This window comes from Gastrolobium bilobum, unplaced genomic scaffold, assembly GCF_033153095.1.
Source record: "Gastrolobium bilobum isolate Gb01-03AN ecotype WA unplaced genomic scaffold, APGP_CSIRO_Gbil_v1 utg35275, whole genome shotgun sequence".
Taxonomy (NCBI): Eukaryota; Viridiplantae; Streptophyta; class Magnoliopsida; order Fabales; family Fabaceae; genus Gastrolobium; species Gastrolobium bilobum.
Window position 1 is genome coordinate 136,504 of NW_026897206.1, and position 20,072 is coordinate 156,575.

A 20,072-nucleotide genomic window follows, 5' to 3' on the forward strand; every position below is an offset into this window, starting at 1 on the left:
CTTCTTTAAATCTTCATGTAAGTTCACTCTCCTGTTCCAACTTGAGTATCCAAAACAGAAGCACCGAATTGGATTCAACTCATCTTCAAAATTGGATTCATATTGGTTATCATTTGTGTTCCAACTTTCAAGTGCATAACTGAGATATCCATGATTTGCTGTATTACTAGCACTGTGACTGGTTACCATGAGGTCCCCCAAATATAGGTCTCAAGTAAGCATCATCAAATCTCCTCCAATAGTAATGTATAGTGTACACTGGACTTTCTATTAACATGGACAAACTTTCCTTTGCACGTCTAATGTTGGTTTCAGCTGACTCCTCAAGGGATAGCAAAGGTAGATTCAAGTCCACAACTGATGGACCTGATTCTTCATGGCTGATGTTTTTCGTTGTTGCATTGTTAGGAAGCAGATATCTAATAAGTGGTTTTGTGAGAAAACCAAATACCTGCAATGAAATTGGTGCTATATCAATTATTTAAATGTTAGACCAAATTGTAAGAATGACCAAAGCTGGATGATAGCAGCTACTGGAAGACAATACAAGGATATTAATCTTTTATAGAACCTCATGAACTATTCTAAGTTGCTATTTGTTACTTCCAAGATATGAGAAATGTGTAAACTCACCAGTGTGCTAAAAAGGACAACAATGATAGTGTTGGTAATCATTGTCGCATTAATTGGATCAGAAGCAACCCCAGAAAATGTGAACTGCGCAAATAAAAAGTGGGGAATTCAGTAGTACCTCCTTCTTAAGGTACCCCAGTAATATTGATTGTTGCATAACTGTAGGAGGAATGTACAAACATGATCCAATGGTAAATTCTACAGGGTTGGCATAGAAATTTCCAACAAAAGATACTTGATTGAGAAACTATTTTCTAGAAGTATTTTGATTACTGTCATAATTTTTTAACAAAAATTCTTTCTAATTATAATGTCTAGAAATTTAAATATCATACATATACCTGTTTGAAAGCTAGAGCAATGGAGACTGCTCCCCTCATTAGTCCAGCCCACCAAATGATTATCTAGATGGTTCACCGAAATTAAGAAACCAATAAATAATTACGTAGTATATTCTCCATTAACAGTAACATCATGAGAATATCATATAAAACATGATTAGTAACCTGATGTTTGAATGTGATACATGATGTTTGGTCAGAGCGACTACTCATATAATTGGCGAAAGCAGAGAGAGGGAAAACAAAAGCAGCCCGCCCAAGCAATATCAATAAGATTAAGGTGCTGTAAATTCCCATCAAATTTCCAAAGCTGCAGTGAAGAAGAAGTAGACAAGAGAATCTTCATTAGAAGGAACAAAGGCTATTACACCAAGTTGATAATATCTTGCATTATATCACAAGTTATTCTTAAGAAGATTCCACTTGAAAAAGGGTATTCTAATATATTATAGAATTGTAAATAATCTGTACAAAGGGTTCTCTATTTATAGAGAATATTTGACCTAATTTTAACCTAATGGGTTTGGCCCAATACAACAAATAAATGACTAAATAATAACTAAATAATTATTATTTACAACACTCCCCCTCAAGCTGAGGAATAGATATTTATCATTCCCAGCTTGCTAGTAAGTTCTTGAAATCTGTCTGAAGGAAGCCCCTTTGTTAATAGATCAACTAATTGACGCCCAGTGGGAATGTATGGAGTGGTAAACAACCCGCTATCAAGTTTCTCTTTGATGAAATGGCGGTCAACCTCAATATGTTTAGTCCGATCATGTTGGACTGGATTATGAGCTATACAAATAGCGGACTTATTATCACATAGCAGCTTCATAGGTCCCTCACATTTTATTTTGAGATCATCAAGTACAATTTTCAGCCACAGTAACTCACAAATGCCTTGAGCCATAGCTCGAAATTCAGCTTCTGCACTTGATCTGGAAACCAAATCTTGTTTCTTACTTCTCCATGTCACCAAGTTACCGCAAAGAAACATGCAATAACCAGTGGTAGAACGACGGTCAGTCACGGATCCAGCATAATCAGCATCTGTGTAGACTTCTAAAGATAGATTGCCATCACGTCGGAATAACAATCCTTTACCAGGAGTACCTTTAAGATACTGAAGAATTCTCTCTACTGCCTGCATGTGTTTTTCTTTTGGATCGTGCATAAACTGACTGACAACACTAACAACATAAGCTAGGTCTGGTCTAGTATGGGCCAGATATATCAATTTCCCAACTGGCCGTTGATATTGTCCTTTATCAACTGGAGGACTCTCTTCTTCATAGCCCATCTTGTGATTCCGCTCAATAGGAGTATTAGAGGGTTTACACCCGAGCTTTCCTGCTTCTTTGAGAAGATCAAGAACATATTTCCTCTGGCTGATAAAAATTCCTTTGCTTTAATGAGCTACTTCTATCCCTAGGAAATATCTCAGTTTCCCAAGGTCTTTGATTTCAAACTCAGAGGCAAGCCGTGTTTGCAGAATCTGTCTCTCCACAAAATCATCACCTGTGATAATAATATCATCAACATATACAAGGAGCACAGTAAGCTTCCCATTTTGGGAGTGCTTGAAGAAAAGAGTGTGATCTCCTTGGCTCTGTCTGTATCCTAAGGTTATCATAACCTTAATAAATCTTCCAAACCAAGCACGAGGTGACTGCTTCAATCCATACAATGCCTCTTTTAATCTACAAACTTTATTTTTCCCCTTCACAGAATCAAAACCAGGCGGGATTTCCATGTAGACTTTTTCTTCTAACTCACCATTGAGGAAAGCATTTTTCACATCAAATTGATTTATATCCCAATTGTAATGGGCAGCAAGGGATAACAAGATTCTCACTGTATTCATCTTTGCAACTGGAGCAAAGGTTTCTTCATAATCAATGCCATAGGTTTGAGTGTAACCTTTGGCCACTAATCGAGCCTTATATCTCTCAAGAGTGCCATCAGAATTATATTTCAGGGCATAAACCCATCTGCACCCTACTGCTTTCTTTCCGTTGGGTCTATCAATAACCTCCCATGTTTTATTTTTCTCCAAAGCATTCATCTCCTCTTGCATGGCTTGATCCCAATTCCTATCTTTCAAGGCTTCATGTACTGATTTTGGGATTGCAATAGAATCTAGTGCTGAAACAAAGCTTTTGTGCTGCACAGAAAGATTAGCAGAGGAAACAAAGTGGGAGATAAGGTATTGAGTACAAGAGGAACAAGTTTTCTTGTGACAAGATCTTTTTCCTTTTCTAAGAGCAATAGGTAAGTCATCAGAAGTAGAAGCAATGGGTATGTCATTAGAGATATCAGAAGAAATAGACAAATCATGAGAGGAAATAATATTAGAATCAGAAACAGGAGATTCAGGAGACTCAGAAGAAATAGGAGATTCAGGACTTACCAGTGGTTCAGACGATTGAGGTTGCTGGTGAGACAGTATGGGTTGTATCTCAGGTGTATTTGAAGGTTCTGACCCACCAGGAGCAGACACACTAGGAAGAGAGAAGATTGATCCAGACTCAAAGAAGGAAGGGGACGAGTCTTCTGAAGAACTATTCTCCCCCTGACGATGAGGACCCAGGAAATAAGATTCAGATTCTTGAAAAGTGACATCCATAGAAACAAAACATTTCTGACTTGGTGGATGATAACACTTGTACCCTTTTTTATAAGGGTTATAACCAAGGAAGACACACTTAAGAGCCCTAGGATCCAACTTACTCCGATGTTGTTTATGAACATGGACAAAGGCAACACATCCAAACACTCTTGGTGGAAGGCTCTGCAATATGGGAACAGAAGGAAAGAAGGAAGTCATGGAATGAATAGGACTGATATTGTTAAGGACCCGTGAAGGTAAACGGTTGATCAAAAAAGTTGCAGCTAATACTGCTTCTCCCCAATAAGAACTAGGACCAGATGTCTGGAAAAGTAGTGCTCTAGCAACTTCAAGAAGGTGACGATTTTTCCTTTCAGCAACCCCGTTTTGTTGAGGGGTATCAACACATGTGAGCTCATGAATCATACCTCTGTCTGAAATGAATTGTGACAGGCATTGATTGACGTACTCAGTACCATTATCAGATCTGAGTCTTTTAATACCCTTACCAAACTGAGTCTCAACCATGTGATGAAACCGAATAAATATCTCTGGTACTTCAGACTTGTCTTTCATCAAGTATATCCATGTTATCCGAGTACAATCGTCAATAAAAGAAACAAACCACCTTGCACCTGAAACACTGTGCACTTTAGAAGGGCCCCAAACATCAGAATGGATAAGAGAAAAAGGTTCCCTGCTTTTAATAGTGCTAGAAGGAAATGACACTCGATGGTGTTTTGCAAATTCACAAACATCACAATGAAAGGTCTCAACCGACTTATTGAGAAACAGAGAGGGGAACATAGACTTCAAAAGACTAAATGGTGGATGCCCGAGACGCTTGTGATGGAGCCAAATCATAGACTCTGCAGTAGAAGGATGACGTGTCATTAATAACTGATTTTTGCTAGCATGGTCTGGAAGGAGATGATACAACCCATCCTGTTCATTAGCAACTCCAATTGTCTTCTTCGTGGTAAGATCCTGAATAAGACAATGAGAAGGAAAAAATGTGATAGAACAATTCAAATCAGTTGTAAGTTTTTGAGTGGAGATAAGATTAGTAGAAAGCTGAGGAACATAAAGAACATTTTTAAGAAACAAGGAAGGTTGAATTTGAATGTTACCAGAATCAATAACTGATTTATGGGATCCATCAGCTACAGATATAGTATGACTACCAACAGTAGGATGATAAGAACAAAACAACTCAGTACGACAAGCCATATGATCAGTTGCACCAGAATCCAAAATCCATGAGGTTTTAAAATCAGTGCAAGAAGCAAGAAGAGATATAGAACGTGTGCTCTTACCAGATAAGATCGAAGAACTATCATGCTCGGCCATTCTTTAACAAAAAAAGTTAACAACCAGCGATAAAATCAACCAAACAGAATATCAAATGACCTCTGATCAAAAAAATAATTACAAATCCAGACAGAAGACAAGAAGACGAGAAGAATGGTGGTGGTCCGGTCCAAACGGTGAAGACAGATCTGATTGGAGGCGGTCGGAGGTGTTTCGGTCGTTTGTGGCAGAGGAACAGTGCGTAGAATGATAGATCGGAGGAAAAATAAGGTCAACAATGGTCCCCTTGGTCCAAAAGGTCCCCAGAAAAATTTTCCGGTGGCGGCTGATGGTGGCAAGAGGCAAAGAAATTAGAGTTTTGTTAAAAAAGAAGATAATATGTGCGGAAGCAAAGCCCTCAGATCGAGAGCTCTGATACTAACTTGAAAAAGGGTATTCTAATATATTATAGAATTGTAAATAATCTGTACAAAGGGTTCTCTATTTATAGAGAATATTTGACCTAATTTTAACCTAATGGGTTTGGCCCAATACAACAAATAAATGACTAAATAATAACTAAATAATTATTATTTACAACAATTCCTTAAACATAGTTAAGTCTAATTCGCAGATAATGCAAATCTAAAGAACATAGTTAAACAAAAGAGAAAAATAAAATGACAGGTATTTAAGATCTTGTGTGTCATCTGAAAAAAAATTTAAGTAGAAGAATAGGAGGTAGCTAGCATGTAGTTTTGTGTATTAATCCAATTATTACTTACTGTTTCACTATCTGAAGCAGATCATACTTTATCATTAAATATGATGTTTTCTTGATCATAATCAATTTAGTTATGTCATAATCCTATAAATATGTTTGACATTGTTGAAACTGATGTTGAAGACACATTGACTTATCTATGTAGGTGGTGGCACTATGAAATCAGTAAACTTGTACATGTAAAATATCAGCATATGCGTTAGAAGTTAGAACATATATGTTAAGAACCTTGAGGTCACCACCCCAAAAATTAGCTCTAAGGGTGGGAGTGCCTAAGGCCTTATAAATCTCACATTAGTTGCTCATATAATCAATGTGGGACTATATTTCTCAACACGCTCCCTCACACGAGAGCCCACTGGGCTTAAAGGGTGGACAACATACAAGCCCACCTATACAAAGAAAGTGGGAGGCGGTGAGATTTCGAAAGCTCTGATACCATGTTAAGAACCTTGAGGTCACCACCCCAAAAGCTAGCTCTAAGGGTGGGAGTGCCCAAGGCCTTATAAACCTCACATTAGTTGCCCATACAACCAACGTGGGACTATATTTCTCAACAATATATAACGCGACATCAGTGTGTGATGCATTAGTCCCTAGAAAACTCTTAATAAAATATAACTGTTTAGAGCTATAGAAAGGATTAGCACCTTAGTTTGTTCATCTTCCACTTTTCAATGTCTAGGGCATCCATGCCCACATAAAGAAATATGAAGGTTTCTGCAATAAATGACATTGTTGCAAACACATGCCTGGAGAAGAGAAACCAAATCAGAAATCTCAGGCTTGAGTTTGGAAAGTACTGAAATCTTCAATGGATTAATCAATACCTGGTTGTGATTCTTGAAGTTTCAGTCACATTATGCCATGCATAATGTGACATTAGTATTCCACAAAAGAAAACAGTGAGTATTCCACTAAGTTCGAGTAGCTGCATAAGACATTTGAGTTAAGATGGATTAAAAAAAAACTTGTTACTCCTACTTTAGTTCATCTGCAGACAAAAATAGTTTGTCATAAAATCTTTATAATATGCTACAATGTTACAAGTCCCCTGCTTGCACCCCTCCCTCCCCTCTCAAAGATAGTGTGAGAGATAGAAAATTAAAAAAAATAAAGAATGAAGAGGAAAGTATAAGAAAACTTAATAAAGTCCAAATCTCCAAACTTAGCTACCAACATTTTAACTGAACCCAAATCCATTTAGTTCTAGCCTTGCAACTAATGCCAAATCAATAGTAGACAAAATATGTGAGCTTCCAATACCTCTGACAACGTATAGGATAAGTATGCCATTAAGATCATCAATGCAATTTCACGAACACTTGAATGTCTGCAGGCATATGCACAGGAAAATTTATTAACGTAAGCACAAAATTTCGCCTCCTTTAACTCTTGAATCTGGAATGCAATTATTAAAGATATACCAACTTCAGACCATGATGAAAATACCATTTTGGAGAATTTTAGAGAATAATACATACTTTCCAATGCTCAAAGCTCTCAAGATATATGCTGTGAGAAGTCCAGCCTGCATAAATATGCATTTATTTATTTATTTAAAGAAATGACAGGAAAGGAAAAACAAGATGGTCTATCCAGTCCTTTGCACTAATAACAATGTTTAAAAGTTAGTTTGAAATTAAGACATACATTTTCAAACCACCTTGCTTTTACTTTATTCTTCTACCTTTCTACGAATCCCAATAAGAGACTTTGGACTTTGGATTCTTTTGGAGCATTTTCTTGCAAATTCCTTCTTCAGTTTCATACTTATTTCTCCAACCTCCACAATTCCCAGTTTGACAACCCTTTTAGAAATCCAATGATCTTCTTAAAGTCATTTCTTTTGATGGTGCTTAACAGGTTACACAAAAATGGCTTGTTACAGACTCAGGATTCTCAGTCTCAGGCCATATCCCCTAACATGTGAGTTATGTGCAAGTCAAGCTTGGAAACAGCTTGCAACACTTTTTATTGCATGGTGAGGGTAAACCATTTCAGATTTTAGGTGTTTCATTCTGCCTTTAGCAGTTTTTTGGTTCGCTTCAAAGATTTCGGTGAAAACAAGGAGACCAAGAATTCTGTGGCAGTGTGCAATTTTGCAAGTTTTGGTGCATTTGGTTGGAAAAGAACACACATATCTTTAAAGGAGCCTCCTTGCCACTAAATCTGCATTGTGATGAAAGGATTATGCTCTTAGCTTTTCGCTGGTGTTGTACCAATGGATGCTTCTTGGGGTCTGCCATATATGGTACTTGGAGAGATTAGTAGCCTTGGTGAAATCTTAGTTTCTTCATGTTTTTCTCTATTTGTTTTTGGTCTTATGTTTTGGAGTATACCGTATCAGCATCCGCATTGTACTTTTCTTATCTTTTCTCTAATAAAATTTCTCTTTTTGTCAGAAAGAAACTTTCAAAATTGATATTATTCCATTTAAGCAACTGAATTCCATAATAAAAACCCAAGTTGAAAATGCAAATTATGTTTTGAACCAAATGTGAATTCCCAGGGACAAACTACGAGAGAGGCAAGATATAATAGCCCTAACCTAATTAATTAGTAAATTACATGTAATTAAATAATTAAGCATGTTTTAGTGAGTAAAATTAAGTATAAGTCTTAATTAAGTGAGATGGGGTCAATTCTGAGTTAAAAAGTGTACTCAGTAAAAATTAAGGGAAATAAATGGGTACAGCCAAAAGTGCCCAAAATATAAAAATAAAAATAAAAATATTCCTAGAATAATATTCTAGACTTTTGGGTGAAGTGTGGTAATTATTGGAGTTAAATAGATAGATGGACTAATACCCATTTGATTCCACTTAACCTATGTTAAGTCATAAAACACAAAAAGGAACCCATTTCCCACCCCTTGCCCGTCGAACAGCCAGAGAAAGGAAGGAAGAAGAAGAAAACGAAGAAGAAGAGAGGGAGAGGGAGAGAGAACCCGAGCAAATCTTAACCGATTGGAGTGATTCAAAAGCCTAAACCACCTAGAATCTTCTCCTCTTTCATAATCCTAGCTTGGTTTTGAGTGGGAGTCCTTGTGGAGAGAGATATTGGCCCCCAAAGATTCGCCCCTTTTGAGAAGTGTGGGGTTTTGGGAGTTTCTACCTTCATGGAAGCTTGATGAACGCTCATTCCTCTATTGTGTGATCATTGGTGGTAAGTTTCCACTCTCTTTCACATGATTCTTGGAGATTTGCATGAGTTTAGGGTTTATGAATAGTGAATTGGGGTTTTTTATAAATTGTGATTAAATTAGCTATGTTCTAGGAAAAATGGAGCTTAGTGTATGTTATGAAAAATGCTAAGAATGACATTTAATCGGTGAAAATGAGTTTAGATAGTTATATGACTATACTTTGAAAATTGCAAGATTAAATGCTTGTTGATGAGTATTCTCGCAATGTTGAGTTATGGTGTGGTTGATTGGTTATTGATTGTGCCTATATGGTGGTTAGGATCGAGGCAATCGGACAAACCGTGATAGACCAACCATTGGAGCAAGGAATGAAGTTGGATTAGCTCCTTGAACTAGGTAAGTTCATACCTTGTGGTTGATGACTTGTATAAGTAGTTGATAGTAATGAAGTATTATTGATGCAATGTGTTGAATTGCATTACACCTTGATGTAGGTGTGTGCTGTGTAAACCATAGCTTGAAACCAAAGTTGATTGATTGTGGAACCTGTTGGTGGGAACAAAGGTTGACTAAAGCTTGAGGTAAGCCTTTGGACCTTGGGTGTAATTCCCTTTATTGTTCCACCAAGCCCTGAAAGGGTAGTGATTGTTGATAGTGTATATAAATGTAATGAAATAGTGTAATGCTTTGTTATACGTATGTGTATGCATTTGGTGTGGCATAGGATGGTGTTTCCCTATGTTGGTATGTTGCATGACGATGCGTAAATCATACTTGCCAGTAGGACTATTTGCATCTGAGTTTCCTTAGGACAGCTTGAGAGCTCGAGGGATTTCTCCTGGAGATGTTATTGCACTTTGCATGGATATGTATTTACTGCATTATTATTGTTATTGCTATTACACTAATATGGAACTGTGGGGTGGAGAGATGCTCCAAGGACCCCTGGTTTACTGAATATATTCGTATATCTTACCCTGTGTTATGGGGACCTCCTTTCAGGTAAGGATGCTGCAGGAGCCACCAGTGACAAGTGGCCATACTTGGATTAGTAGTGATGCATGAGGATCTTGTATTTTGATATTATACATGTTATTTTGTAGCTCACATGTATAGGATTGTAGTTAATAGACAATTAATAGATGTATTTTCTGTTTATTTGGAATGGACTTAGCCTATGCTCATGCCTTTGGATATCTCTTTGTTGATGGGAGCCAAGGGAGTGATCATAGCGTTTTGTAAGCTAAGTTCCATGAATTGTAATGAACATGATTTGTAATTGATGAGTACTTTAAGTTTATTATATGTATGTTCATTAAGTATTGGATTGTTGAACTGGAAACTAAATTAGGTACCTAGTGCTAAATTGGGAAATGTTGAGAAAACAAAGACATCATGTCCGGTTGACCAATTTTCATACCCAATGTGATGGAATTGGACTTTGATGTCTCTATGGAAGTTGTAGACATTTCTCTTAGCTTTCCATAGAGACCAAAATGATGTAATTTGAGTGAGTATAGCTCAAGTTATGAGTGGAAAACCATAGGTAGGTTAAATGACCTTGTTTTGGGTCACCCAGACCTGTGGATGGCGCCTAGGGCGCCAGATTCACGCTTGGTATAATACCCCAAACTTAAGCATTTAATTGATTAATTTTAATTAAATAATTAAGCATGTTTTAGTGACTAAAATTAAGTATAAGGCTTAATTAATGAATCTGGGTCACTTGGAGTTAAAAAGTGTACTCAGTGAAAATTAAGGGGTATAAATGGGTACTGGTGAAAGTGCCCAAAATATAAAAATAAAAGTGGAAATATTCCTAGAATAATATTCCAGACTTTTGGGTAAAGTTTGGTAACTAATGGAGTTGAATAGATAGATGAACCAATACCCACATAAGCCACTTAACTAGTAAGTGACTTAAAAACACAAACAGAAGCCCCATTCTCCCCCATTTTCCCGTCGTGCTCCAGAGAAGAAAAAAAGAAGGGAAAGAAGAGAGGAAAGAAGAGAGAAGGAAGAGAGAAAGGGAGAAATGGAGAAATCCAAAGAACCATCATCCCTCAACCAAATTGGATGATTCCAAAGCCTAAACCACTCTAAATCTTCTCCTCTTTCATAATCCAAGCTTAGTTTTGAGTGGGGAGCATTGTGGAGAGGGATATTGCCCCTCAAAAATTCGGCCCTTTGTGAGATTTTGGGGTTTTGGGGGTTTCAACCTCCATTGAAGCTTGAGGAGCCATCAATCCTTGGTTGTGTGACCATTGGTGGTAAGATTCTAACCCTTGAACCTTGTTTTCTTGGAAAATTTCATGGTTAGGGTTTAATGAATAGTGTTTTAGGGTTTTTATGAAATGTTGAGTAGATTGGCTATGTTCAAGGAAAAATGAGGCTTAGAGTATGTTGTGAAAAATGCTAGGAATGACATTTAATCGGTAGAAATGAGTTTATAGTGTTATTTTAGTATGCTTTGATGTTTGGAGAAATCTAGGCTTGGAACTATGGATTTCCTTGCATTGTTAGCATTGTTTGATTGTATTCCTTGTGTTGATAGGATTGAGGCAAGAGGACCAAGTGGAGTGACCAACCCTTGGGGTTGTGTGCAATTGAGGAAAGCTCAAAGAGCAAGGTAAACCTTTGGACCTTGTGGTTGATCCCATTGAGTGTTCCACCATACTCCGTTGAGGAGAAATGGTTTATGAGATGTGATATGTAATTATGATAGTGATTGTATGCTCATGCATTGATTCATGCATTGATACATGTTATGATTGATTGATGATTATTGGTTGATGTTTGATTGTTTAAGAGTAATTGAGGAATGATTATAGAAGTAGCAATAATGAATGAGGTAATGGTTGAGGATTGTGATTGAGGTTATGAGTGATAGTATTATGATGAGGATGATTGGTAGGAACTTCCCTTGGAAACAGCCCTATGTGGATCTCCATGTGGTTAGAGCCTAAGAGGAACAGCCCTATGTGGATCCCTCTTGGAGGTTCCTAGATTGAGGAAAGGACTTCCCTTGGAAACAGCCCTATGTGGATCTCCATGTGGTTAGAGCCTAAGAGGAACAGCCCATGTGGATCCCTCTTGGAGGTTCCTAGATTGAGGAAAGGACTTCCCTTCTATGTGGATCTCCATGTGGTTAGAGCCTAAGAGGAACATATGTGGATTGAGGTTCCTAGATTGAGGAAAGGACTTCCCTTGGAAACAGCCCTATGTGGATCTCCATGTGGTAAGAGCCTAAGAGAAACAGCCCTTAGTGGATCTCTCTTGGAAGTCCATGTGATGCTTGCTGATAAGAATGTGTTAAGCTATTATGATTATGTGTACATCAAAGTGAACCTTAGGGTGGAGTGATCTCCAAGGACCTCTGGTTTACTGTGATATATTCGTATATCTCACCCCGTGTTGTGGGGCATCATTTCAGGTACTGATAGAGGTGAGGTTGATCGAGGCAAGAAGCTTGAGTAGACTGTACCTGATAGCTGGACATGTTGAGTTGCATGCCATTTAGCATTGCTATATGTATATTTTGATGCCACATGATGTATTTTGGAGGACTTAGTGCATGATCATTGTAGTAGTAATGGGTATCTGATACATGGTTACTTGCTTTGATCATGTTCATTTTGTAGCTAAGTCCTTTGGCATGTATATGAGATTTGTAATTAAGACATGATGTAATATTGTAAGTAATGAAGATATTTGTGTATGATGATTACTGTAAGTTAAATGCATGAATGTATTTTTATGTATTGGATATGTTGAGCTGGAAAGTCAATTAGGTACCTTGTGCTAAGTTGGGAAACGTTGAGAAAACAAAGGTTATGCTGCCCAATTTCTGTTAAATCAATGATGAGAGGATGAGAGTTAAGCAATGATATAGGGATATCACAAGCTTGTTAAATAGGTTGTAAAATGTGTAGGATTGATTCCCCAAGAAAGATGCATGAAAAATATGAGTATAGGAAATTGCCCAGAAGAGGGGGCTTAAGCCTGCAAATGGAGGCTTAAGCCTGCTCAGGGGGCTTAAGCGCCCATGAGGGGGCTTAAGCGCCCTGATGCACCTGTGAAGACCAAAAGCTTTCTGCCGCCTGGGGCTTTAGCGCCCAAAATGGGGGCTTTAGCGCCCAAAATGGGGGCTTAAGCGCCCAGGTAGCGCGCTTAAGCTCCCTGGAGCGAGCTTAAGCGCCCTTGGTGGCTAAAAAATGTAAATTCCCTCTGTCTGTGGGCGCTTAAGCGCCCTGGAGCGAGCTTAAGCGCCCTACCCGCGTAATTTTTCAGCATGCACCTGAGTTAGTAAAATTGTCATAACTTGAGCTACAGAGCTCCAAATGAGGAGCGGTTTGAAACCACGCGTAGCTAACGAAGAGATCTACAATATAGTAGAAGTTGGGAAATAAATAAGAAGAAAATTAATGGTTTAAAAATGGAATAAGAACATGATGTTAAGCTTGGTTTATCTGATTCCGCAAGGTAATATGGTTATGATCACGCAATTGGCTATTTTAAATTCGGCGTCGTTTTAAAAAGAAAAACTTATCTGGATTTTAATTGAGCCAATGTGATTGTAACTGCGCTTAATATCATAATGCGATGTTAACAAACCGGTTCTAGAACGGGGTGTTACACTTGGGGCGCCAAATTACGGAACCAGACAGTAGCATCCACGCTGAGGGCGCCACTCCCACGCTGGGGGCGCCAACTTTCTGTTTTCCCACGCTCTGGGCGTGGATCCCACGCTACGGGCGCGGGGTCCTGGAGATTTTGCACCCCTTTTCTTAGAAAATGCATAACTTTGGCTACGGTGCTCCGATTTGAGCGCGGTTTGAACCCACGCGTAGCTAATGAAAAATCCTATAACATAGTAGAAGATGGGAATCATAAAAGGAGTTTAGAATTAATTTGATAATTAAAGAGATGAAGACATTTAACGACGTATTGTCAAGTAGAATGGGAATATAATATTAAGTTTAGTCCCACTATTCCGCGAAGCATATATAGTTATGATCACGAACTTGGTTATTTAAATCCGGCTTGTTTAAAAAGGAAAAATTTATCCGGTTTTTTAATTGAACCAATGTGATTGTAACTGCGCTTAATGTCGTACGCAATGATAACAATCCGGTTCTAGAACAGGGTGTTACACAAGACAAAAACTTTGTAATGTTCCTCCATGTGACAGGTAGGTAATATAGCTAGATGCATGTGAAAGTAAACACCATCAACTAACTAGAGAATTTATAGAAAGCCATGACGTCATCTAAACACATGAAAAAGTTATTGGATCAATTTTGCACACAATTTTCACAATTATGAAACTCACTATGACTCCGAGACCAGTGCTTGCTGTGAATAGATACAAGAAATCTCCAATAACCCGGAGTGCATTACTGCCACTAAGTCTTGAAACATCAAGCTTTTGCACTGCATTGAAAAGAACAACTGATGTTGCATCATTTACAACTCCTTCCCCAAAGACTAGGCTGTACAGTAAAGGAGTTTCATCTTGATGGAGAACCTACAACAGATTCCAGATGCAGTGTTGACAATAAGAGCATGTGGACATAATTACATGAAAGAAAAACCATTTACCAATCTAACCAACCTGCAATGTACAAACTGTGTCTGTTGATGAGAAAATTGCTCCTATAGCTGAATTAAATAAAATAAGCTAATTATCATCCAAATATGATATATATGGATTGTGGGAAATGATCAACTTACACCAATATTGTAAGGCTAAAAAATCTTGCGTTCTTCATTTCAAGCAATATGAACTTTTATGTGTAAGAGTTCTTAGACTTACATCAGTATAAGTTAATCCCTCTCTAAGAATTATTGATTATTTTAAATATAGTAGTCATTTTGTGTAATATTGAGATAATGCAATGATCTCACCAAGGTAATCTCGCGCATTCAGACAAAGGAAGTTCAACTTGGGGAACAACCACCAGCTGCCTAGGTGAACCAAATGCAAAGACTTAAGGTGAACTCAAAGTAAATTTCCATAGTGATAGTGCTATAAATTTCATAGAAAAGGAAAGCTGAGAGATTAATCATTACCGCTAGTAATAACAGATGCTGAAATAAAAACACCAATCACCCCATACAGCATGATGGTTAAAAAGTTATGGAAGAACTGTTTCTTCTTCACCTGAAATCTGTTAGGAGGGATAACTTAACATTAAAAATTATTGGAACCACAAGAGCTGCTTCATGTTTAACACAAGACAGAAACTTTTACCCAGCATTGAATATAATGGGAGGAAGGAGATATATGAAGAATAGTTCTTCATTAAAGGTAAGGATGTGAGAACTCTTCCCCTTGGTGATTAATAAGAGTACCAGTCCAGCAATGCATCCCTACCAAGGAATATGTTAGAGGAACTAATAATATCAATTTAAGTCCAGGCCTAAAGATGAAGGGTATAAAATTATTCATAAAAAAATTTATTAGTATTGGACGGTTGTTTGAAAATAATAACTCAATTGCAACTTGCAAGGAAGGGGAGAAAATAAGAGAAAAAGAACTCTTTCTAGTTAGAACTATTTCTGAAAAGCCAAAATGTACATAGAAACTCAAAGTGCTGATGGCCTTCATGCTTGAAGAGGGACTTCTTCATCACCAATATGTTACTTCAGCATCATCATATACAATTGATTAAAATTCCTAATTCTTTATAAATCAGCCACAAATGCAATTAAAATAAACCACAGTAATACTCAAAAACAGTTCCTCACTTGAACAGACCCCATTTTTCATTATTTTCTTATTGACATCTCAAATATTGACTTGTTTGAAGTTTAATTTATATACATTCATTTGATTACTAAGCCATTTCCTTGACATGCAAATCTTGGTATATTTGAAAGAAATGAGAAAAGAAACCAATCACAAGGCCTGAAACTCATCTTAATTTCCACCCTCACTTACCCAAGTAACTGTTTTGCCATGAAATCATGTGGTATAAATCAATGAAATCACATAAGCTAAGTTTTCAACCATTCATGCTATTTTTATCTAACAAGAAGATAGTAAATGCATAACACAAACAAGAGTTATTTCTGATGGATTTTTGCAAAGAAAAAAAGATTCAAATAGAGAGAGGTTGTGGCTTACAACTAGAATGGCAACAATGGATTCATTAACCCATCGATTTTCTTCAAGCAAGTGACCAATGACCAAGCAGAGACAAAGAACAGCCACGAAAAGTGATATAGGCACAACCTGTTGGTGGTCGTGAGCCACATTCCACACCACCTCAGGTATCATATCAAATGGCACCGTTACCATTATTTTCTATTTAATTAAGTTCTAACAGTTACAGTACTAACACCACCTTTGTAATTTTTATAGCTAAAAAGCTAACTCTCCGTGATGAAAATCAAACATAAACACAGAGGTTGTTGTTATTCAAATGTTCTGAATTTGAGTGCACTGAAAGAGTCAAAAACAGAAACTAGCATGCCACGGATATAGGCAATGTAGCGGTAACAGCATGGAATGGCACATACTAGACACTGCATGCAAAGGTAACGTGTCACTATCACAAGTCACAATCAACATAAGATCCTATCACACTGACACAATTAAGATTTAACCAATAATTCTGAAGAATGTTCTGTAAAACAAAAACATATCTTCTGATAAATTCTAGTTGATAAGCATATATATATGTATGACAGCTTTGTTTTATGATAAATATGCGATGATATTTTGGCATAAAGGGCACATTCGTAAATATGTAAAGATTAAGTTTTATTTAAGAATTGTCCTATTTTATGTTTTATTAATCGATATTTAATAAGGAGTGGTTTATACTTATAAGTATATATAGGTTGATATTTACTCATTTCGCACTTTTTTCCCCTTTGTTATTTAAATTTTGTATTTTTTGATAAAATACTTTGAGATTTTAAAAATAAGTTTAAATGGAAAAGCATTTTTTTTATGGCAGAGCATGGTCAAATTAAGTTACTAGACTTGGTATATCATATATATCAACTATTCGCAATCTTATTTATAAAATAAATCTTAGATTTGGCAGAAACTAATTAGAAAAATATTGTTGTGATTTATATATATAGATATTTTCAATTTTTTTTTTTTTTTTTTTTTTTTTTAACGGGGTGGATGAAAAGAAACTACAAAACAACTAGTGTTGCATGGCACAGATGACTGGATCCAGAAAAAGAAGGAATAAGTCAAAAAGGATGTGATCCTTTTTTTTTTTTTGGTAAACAAGAATGTGATCCTTTCTTAAATGCATTGACAAGGCCCAGGGCGTTAATATATTTTTTTTCTTTCTCTCAAATATATGAAGTCTAACATTTAATGTACAAAATTTATGAACTAAACTGTAACTAAAGTGATTTGGATAATAGGATGGGTGATTGTCCTTCAAAGTCATATAAACTTTCGTCTTAAACTAAAAGAGAAGTAATTTAACATTAATTTGTTCTCTTCTAACGTACTCTTTCAAAAAATTTTTATTTCTCATGCCTAAAGAAAATTTGGAGATTTTTTAAATTTATAATCATGTATTGACTTTAACTACTTAAAAAATTATTTTGTTATATTATATTGCTTTTGATATACATTAATTGTTGATATGACTCATACTTTATAATTAGATAACAATAATGTGAAGTTTGGTATTTGTTCACCAAAAAAATAAATAAAAAAATCGGTTTTATTGTGGGATTTCAGTTTATTTTATTTTATTTCTCTTTTTAGTAATTTGAGTTTAAGCTTATGAATAATTGTTATTGTTTAGGATTTTTCTTTTTTGGATAAATTATAAATATCCTGCATGAGAGATATTTTTGTTCGAGACAAATCAAGAATTAAAATTTTAAATTCCTTACAAGGATGATTATAATACCCCAAACTTAAGTATTTAATTAATTAATTTTAATTAAGTAATTAAGCCTGTATTAGTGAGTAAAATTAAGTATAAGACTTAATTAAACGAATTGGAGTCACTTTGGAGGTAAAAAGTGTACTCAGTGAAAGTTAAGGGGTATAAATAGGTACTGGAAAAAGTGTCCAAAATATAAAAATAAAAATATTAATACTCCTAGAATAATATTCCAGACTTTTGGGTAAAGTTTGGTAATTAATGGAGTTGAATAGATAGACGAACCAATACCCACATAAGCCACTTAACTAAGTTAAGTGACTTAAAAGCCAAAAAGAACCCCTACCCCGTTCATTCCCCACAACACCCTGCACCAGGGAAGAAGAAAAGAAAGAAAAAGAGAGAGAAGGAGGAAGGAGGGAAGGAGAAGGGAGGAAGAGGGTGAGAGGGCGATTCTCCACCGATCGGAGTGATTCCAAAGCCTAGACCACTCAAAATCTTCCCCTCTTCCATAATCCTAGTTTAGTTTTGAGTGAGGGTTATTGTGGAGAGAGATATTCTCCTTCAAAAATTCGAACCCTAGGTGAAATTGAGGAGATTGATGGCTCCTACCTCCATGGGAGCTTGGGAGGCTTCTATTGCATGGTTGTGTGACCTATTGTGGTAAGTTTCCACTTCTCCAACCTTGTATTCATGGAAGTTTCTTGAGGTTGATGATGATGAAAAGTGTATTTTGGGGTTTTATGAGTTTGAGTGTGATGGAGGCTTGGTGTCTTTGAAAATGTTGTTAGTGATGATAAATAAACGGTGAAAATGAGTTTAGATTGTCATTTGAGTAAATTATGCTTGAGATTAAGGATGCTCTTAAATGTTAAGATATTATTAGCATCAATTGATTGTATTCCTTGTGTTGATAGGATTGAGGCAAGAAGACCAAGTAGAGTGACCAACCTTTGTGGTTGTGTGCAATTGAGGAAAGCTCAAGAGCAAGGTAAATCTTTGGACCTTGTGGTTGATCCCATTGAGTGTTCCACCATACTCCATGGAGGAGAAATGGTTTATGAGATGTGATATGTAATTATGATAGTAATTGTATGCTCATGCATTAATTCATGCATTGATACATGTTATAATTGATTGATGATTATTGGTTGATGTTTGATTTAAGAGTAATTGAGGAATGGTTATAAAAGTAGCAATTATGAATGAGGTAATGGTTGAGGATTGTGATTGAGGTTGTGAGTGATAGTATTATGATGAGGATGATTGGTAGGAACTTCCCTTGGAAACAGCCCTATGTGGATCTCCATGTGGTTAGAGCCTAAGAAGAACAACCCTATGTGGATCCCTCTTGGAGGTTCCTAGATTGAGGAAAGGACTTCCCTTGGAAACAGCCCTAGGTGGATCTCCATGTGGTAAGAGCCTAAGAGAAACAGCCCTTTGAGGATCTCTCTTGGAATAGATTGAGGAAAGGACTTCCCTTAGAAACAGCCCTATGTGGATCTCCATGTGGTAAGAGCCTAAGAGAAACAGCCCTTAGTGGATCTCTCTTGGAAGTCCATGTGATGCTTGCTGATAAGAATGTGTTAAACTATTATGATTATGTGTACATCGAAAGTGAACCTTAGGGTGGAGTGATCTCCAAGGACCTCTGGTTTACTGTGATATATTCGTATATCTCACCCCGTGTTATGGGGACCCCCTTTCAGGTAAGGAAGCTGCAGGAGCCTCTGATGGCAAGTGGCCTTATTTGCAGTAGATCATGCATGAAGAAAATGATGTTTTGAGATCATACATGTTATTTTGTAGATTTACATGTATAAGATTGATTATTGATAGCATTGACGTATGTATATCTCGTTATATTTGATGGACTTAGCCTATGATCATGCCTTTGGATATCTCTTTTGTTGATGAGAGCCAAGGGATGGTCATAGCCTTTTGTAGCTAAGTTTCCCGTTATGTAATTAAACTTGTGTAATGTTATTTACTTCAAGGTTATGAACGCATGATGAATATTGGAAATGTTGAGCTGAATTTTCTATTAGGAGCTAAGCTGTTAGATTGGGAAACGTTGAGAAAACAAAGGTTATGCTGCCCAATTTCCGTTAAATCAATTTTGGAGAGGAATTTATATGATAGATTTGGACCGTGGTGTATGTATGGAAGTTGTAGATATTTTTCTTAGATTTCCATAGAGACCAATGTTGTGTGAATTGGACAAGTACAACTCTAGTTAGAGGTAAAATACTAAGAATTGGTGAAACCTTCAGAGCTTTGGCGCACCTGGCGCCAAACTTGGCGCACCGCGCGCCATAGTGCTTGGAAGCTTCTGTTTCGTAGCGCAAATCGCGCCGTCGTTGGCGCAAAACGTGCCGGGATCACCAGCTGGCGC

General features: G+C 36.8%; 1 protein-coding gene and 1 long non-coding RNA gene across 2 annotated transcripts; one reads left to right on the top strand and one right to left on the bottom strand.

Annotated features, from left to right (window-relative positions):
- Positions 1–166: 166 nt before the first annotated feature.
- LOC133304887 (sodium/hydrogen exchanger 4) lies at positions 167–16,110 on the bottom strand. The gene is made up of 14 exons (XM_061504964.1): positions 15,937–16,110; positions 15,061–15,179; positions 14,880–14,977; positions 14,715–14,774; positions 14,422–14,468; positions 14,140–14,334; positions 7,144–7,190; positions 6,926–6,992; positions 6,490–6,590; positions 6,310–6,411; positions 1,140–1,284; positions 975–1,037; positions 634–717; positions 167–451 (listed from the first exon to the last, which is right to left on the bottom strand). Exons 1-14 carry the CDS (start codon positions 16,108–16,110, stop codon positions 167–169), a joined length of 1,587 nt encoding a protein of 528 aa, XP_061360948.1.
- A 1,943-nt stretch (positions 16,111–18,053) lies between these two features.
- On the top strand, positions 18,054–19,760 carry LOC133304884 (uncharacterized). The gene is made up of 3 exons (XR_009750688.1): positions 18,054–18,340; positions 18,595–18,668; positions 19,387–19,760. It is a non-coding gene; the product is annotated as an uncharacterized LOC133304884 (long non-coding RNA).
- The last annotated feature ends 312 nt before the right edge of the window (positions 19,761–20,072 follow it).

Excerpts from the sequence above, each read along its gene's own strand:
- LOC133304887 (XM_061504964.1), bottom strand. The coding sequence starts at position 16,110 with ATGGTAACGGTGCCATTTGATATGATACCTGAGGTGGTGTGGAATGTG. Across the intron at positions 15,180-15,936 it reads CCATTGTTGCCATTCTAGTT|GGATGCATTGCTGGACTGGT; the intron begins GTAAGCCACAAC and ends ATTCCTTGGTAG. Across the intron at positions 14,335-14,421 it reads ACACAGTTTGTACATTGCAG|GTTCTCCATCAAGATGAAAC; the intron begins GTTGGTTAGATT and ends AATCTGTTGTAG.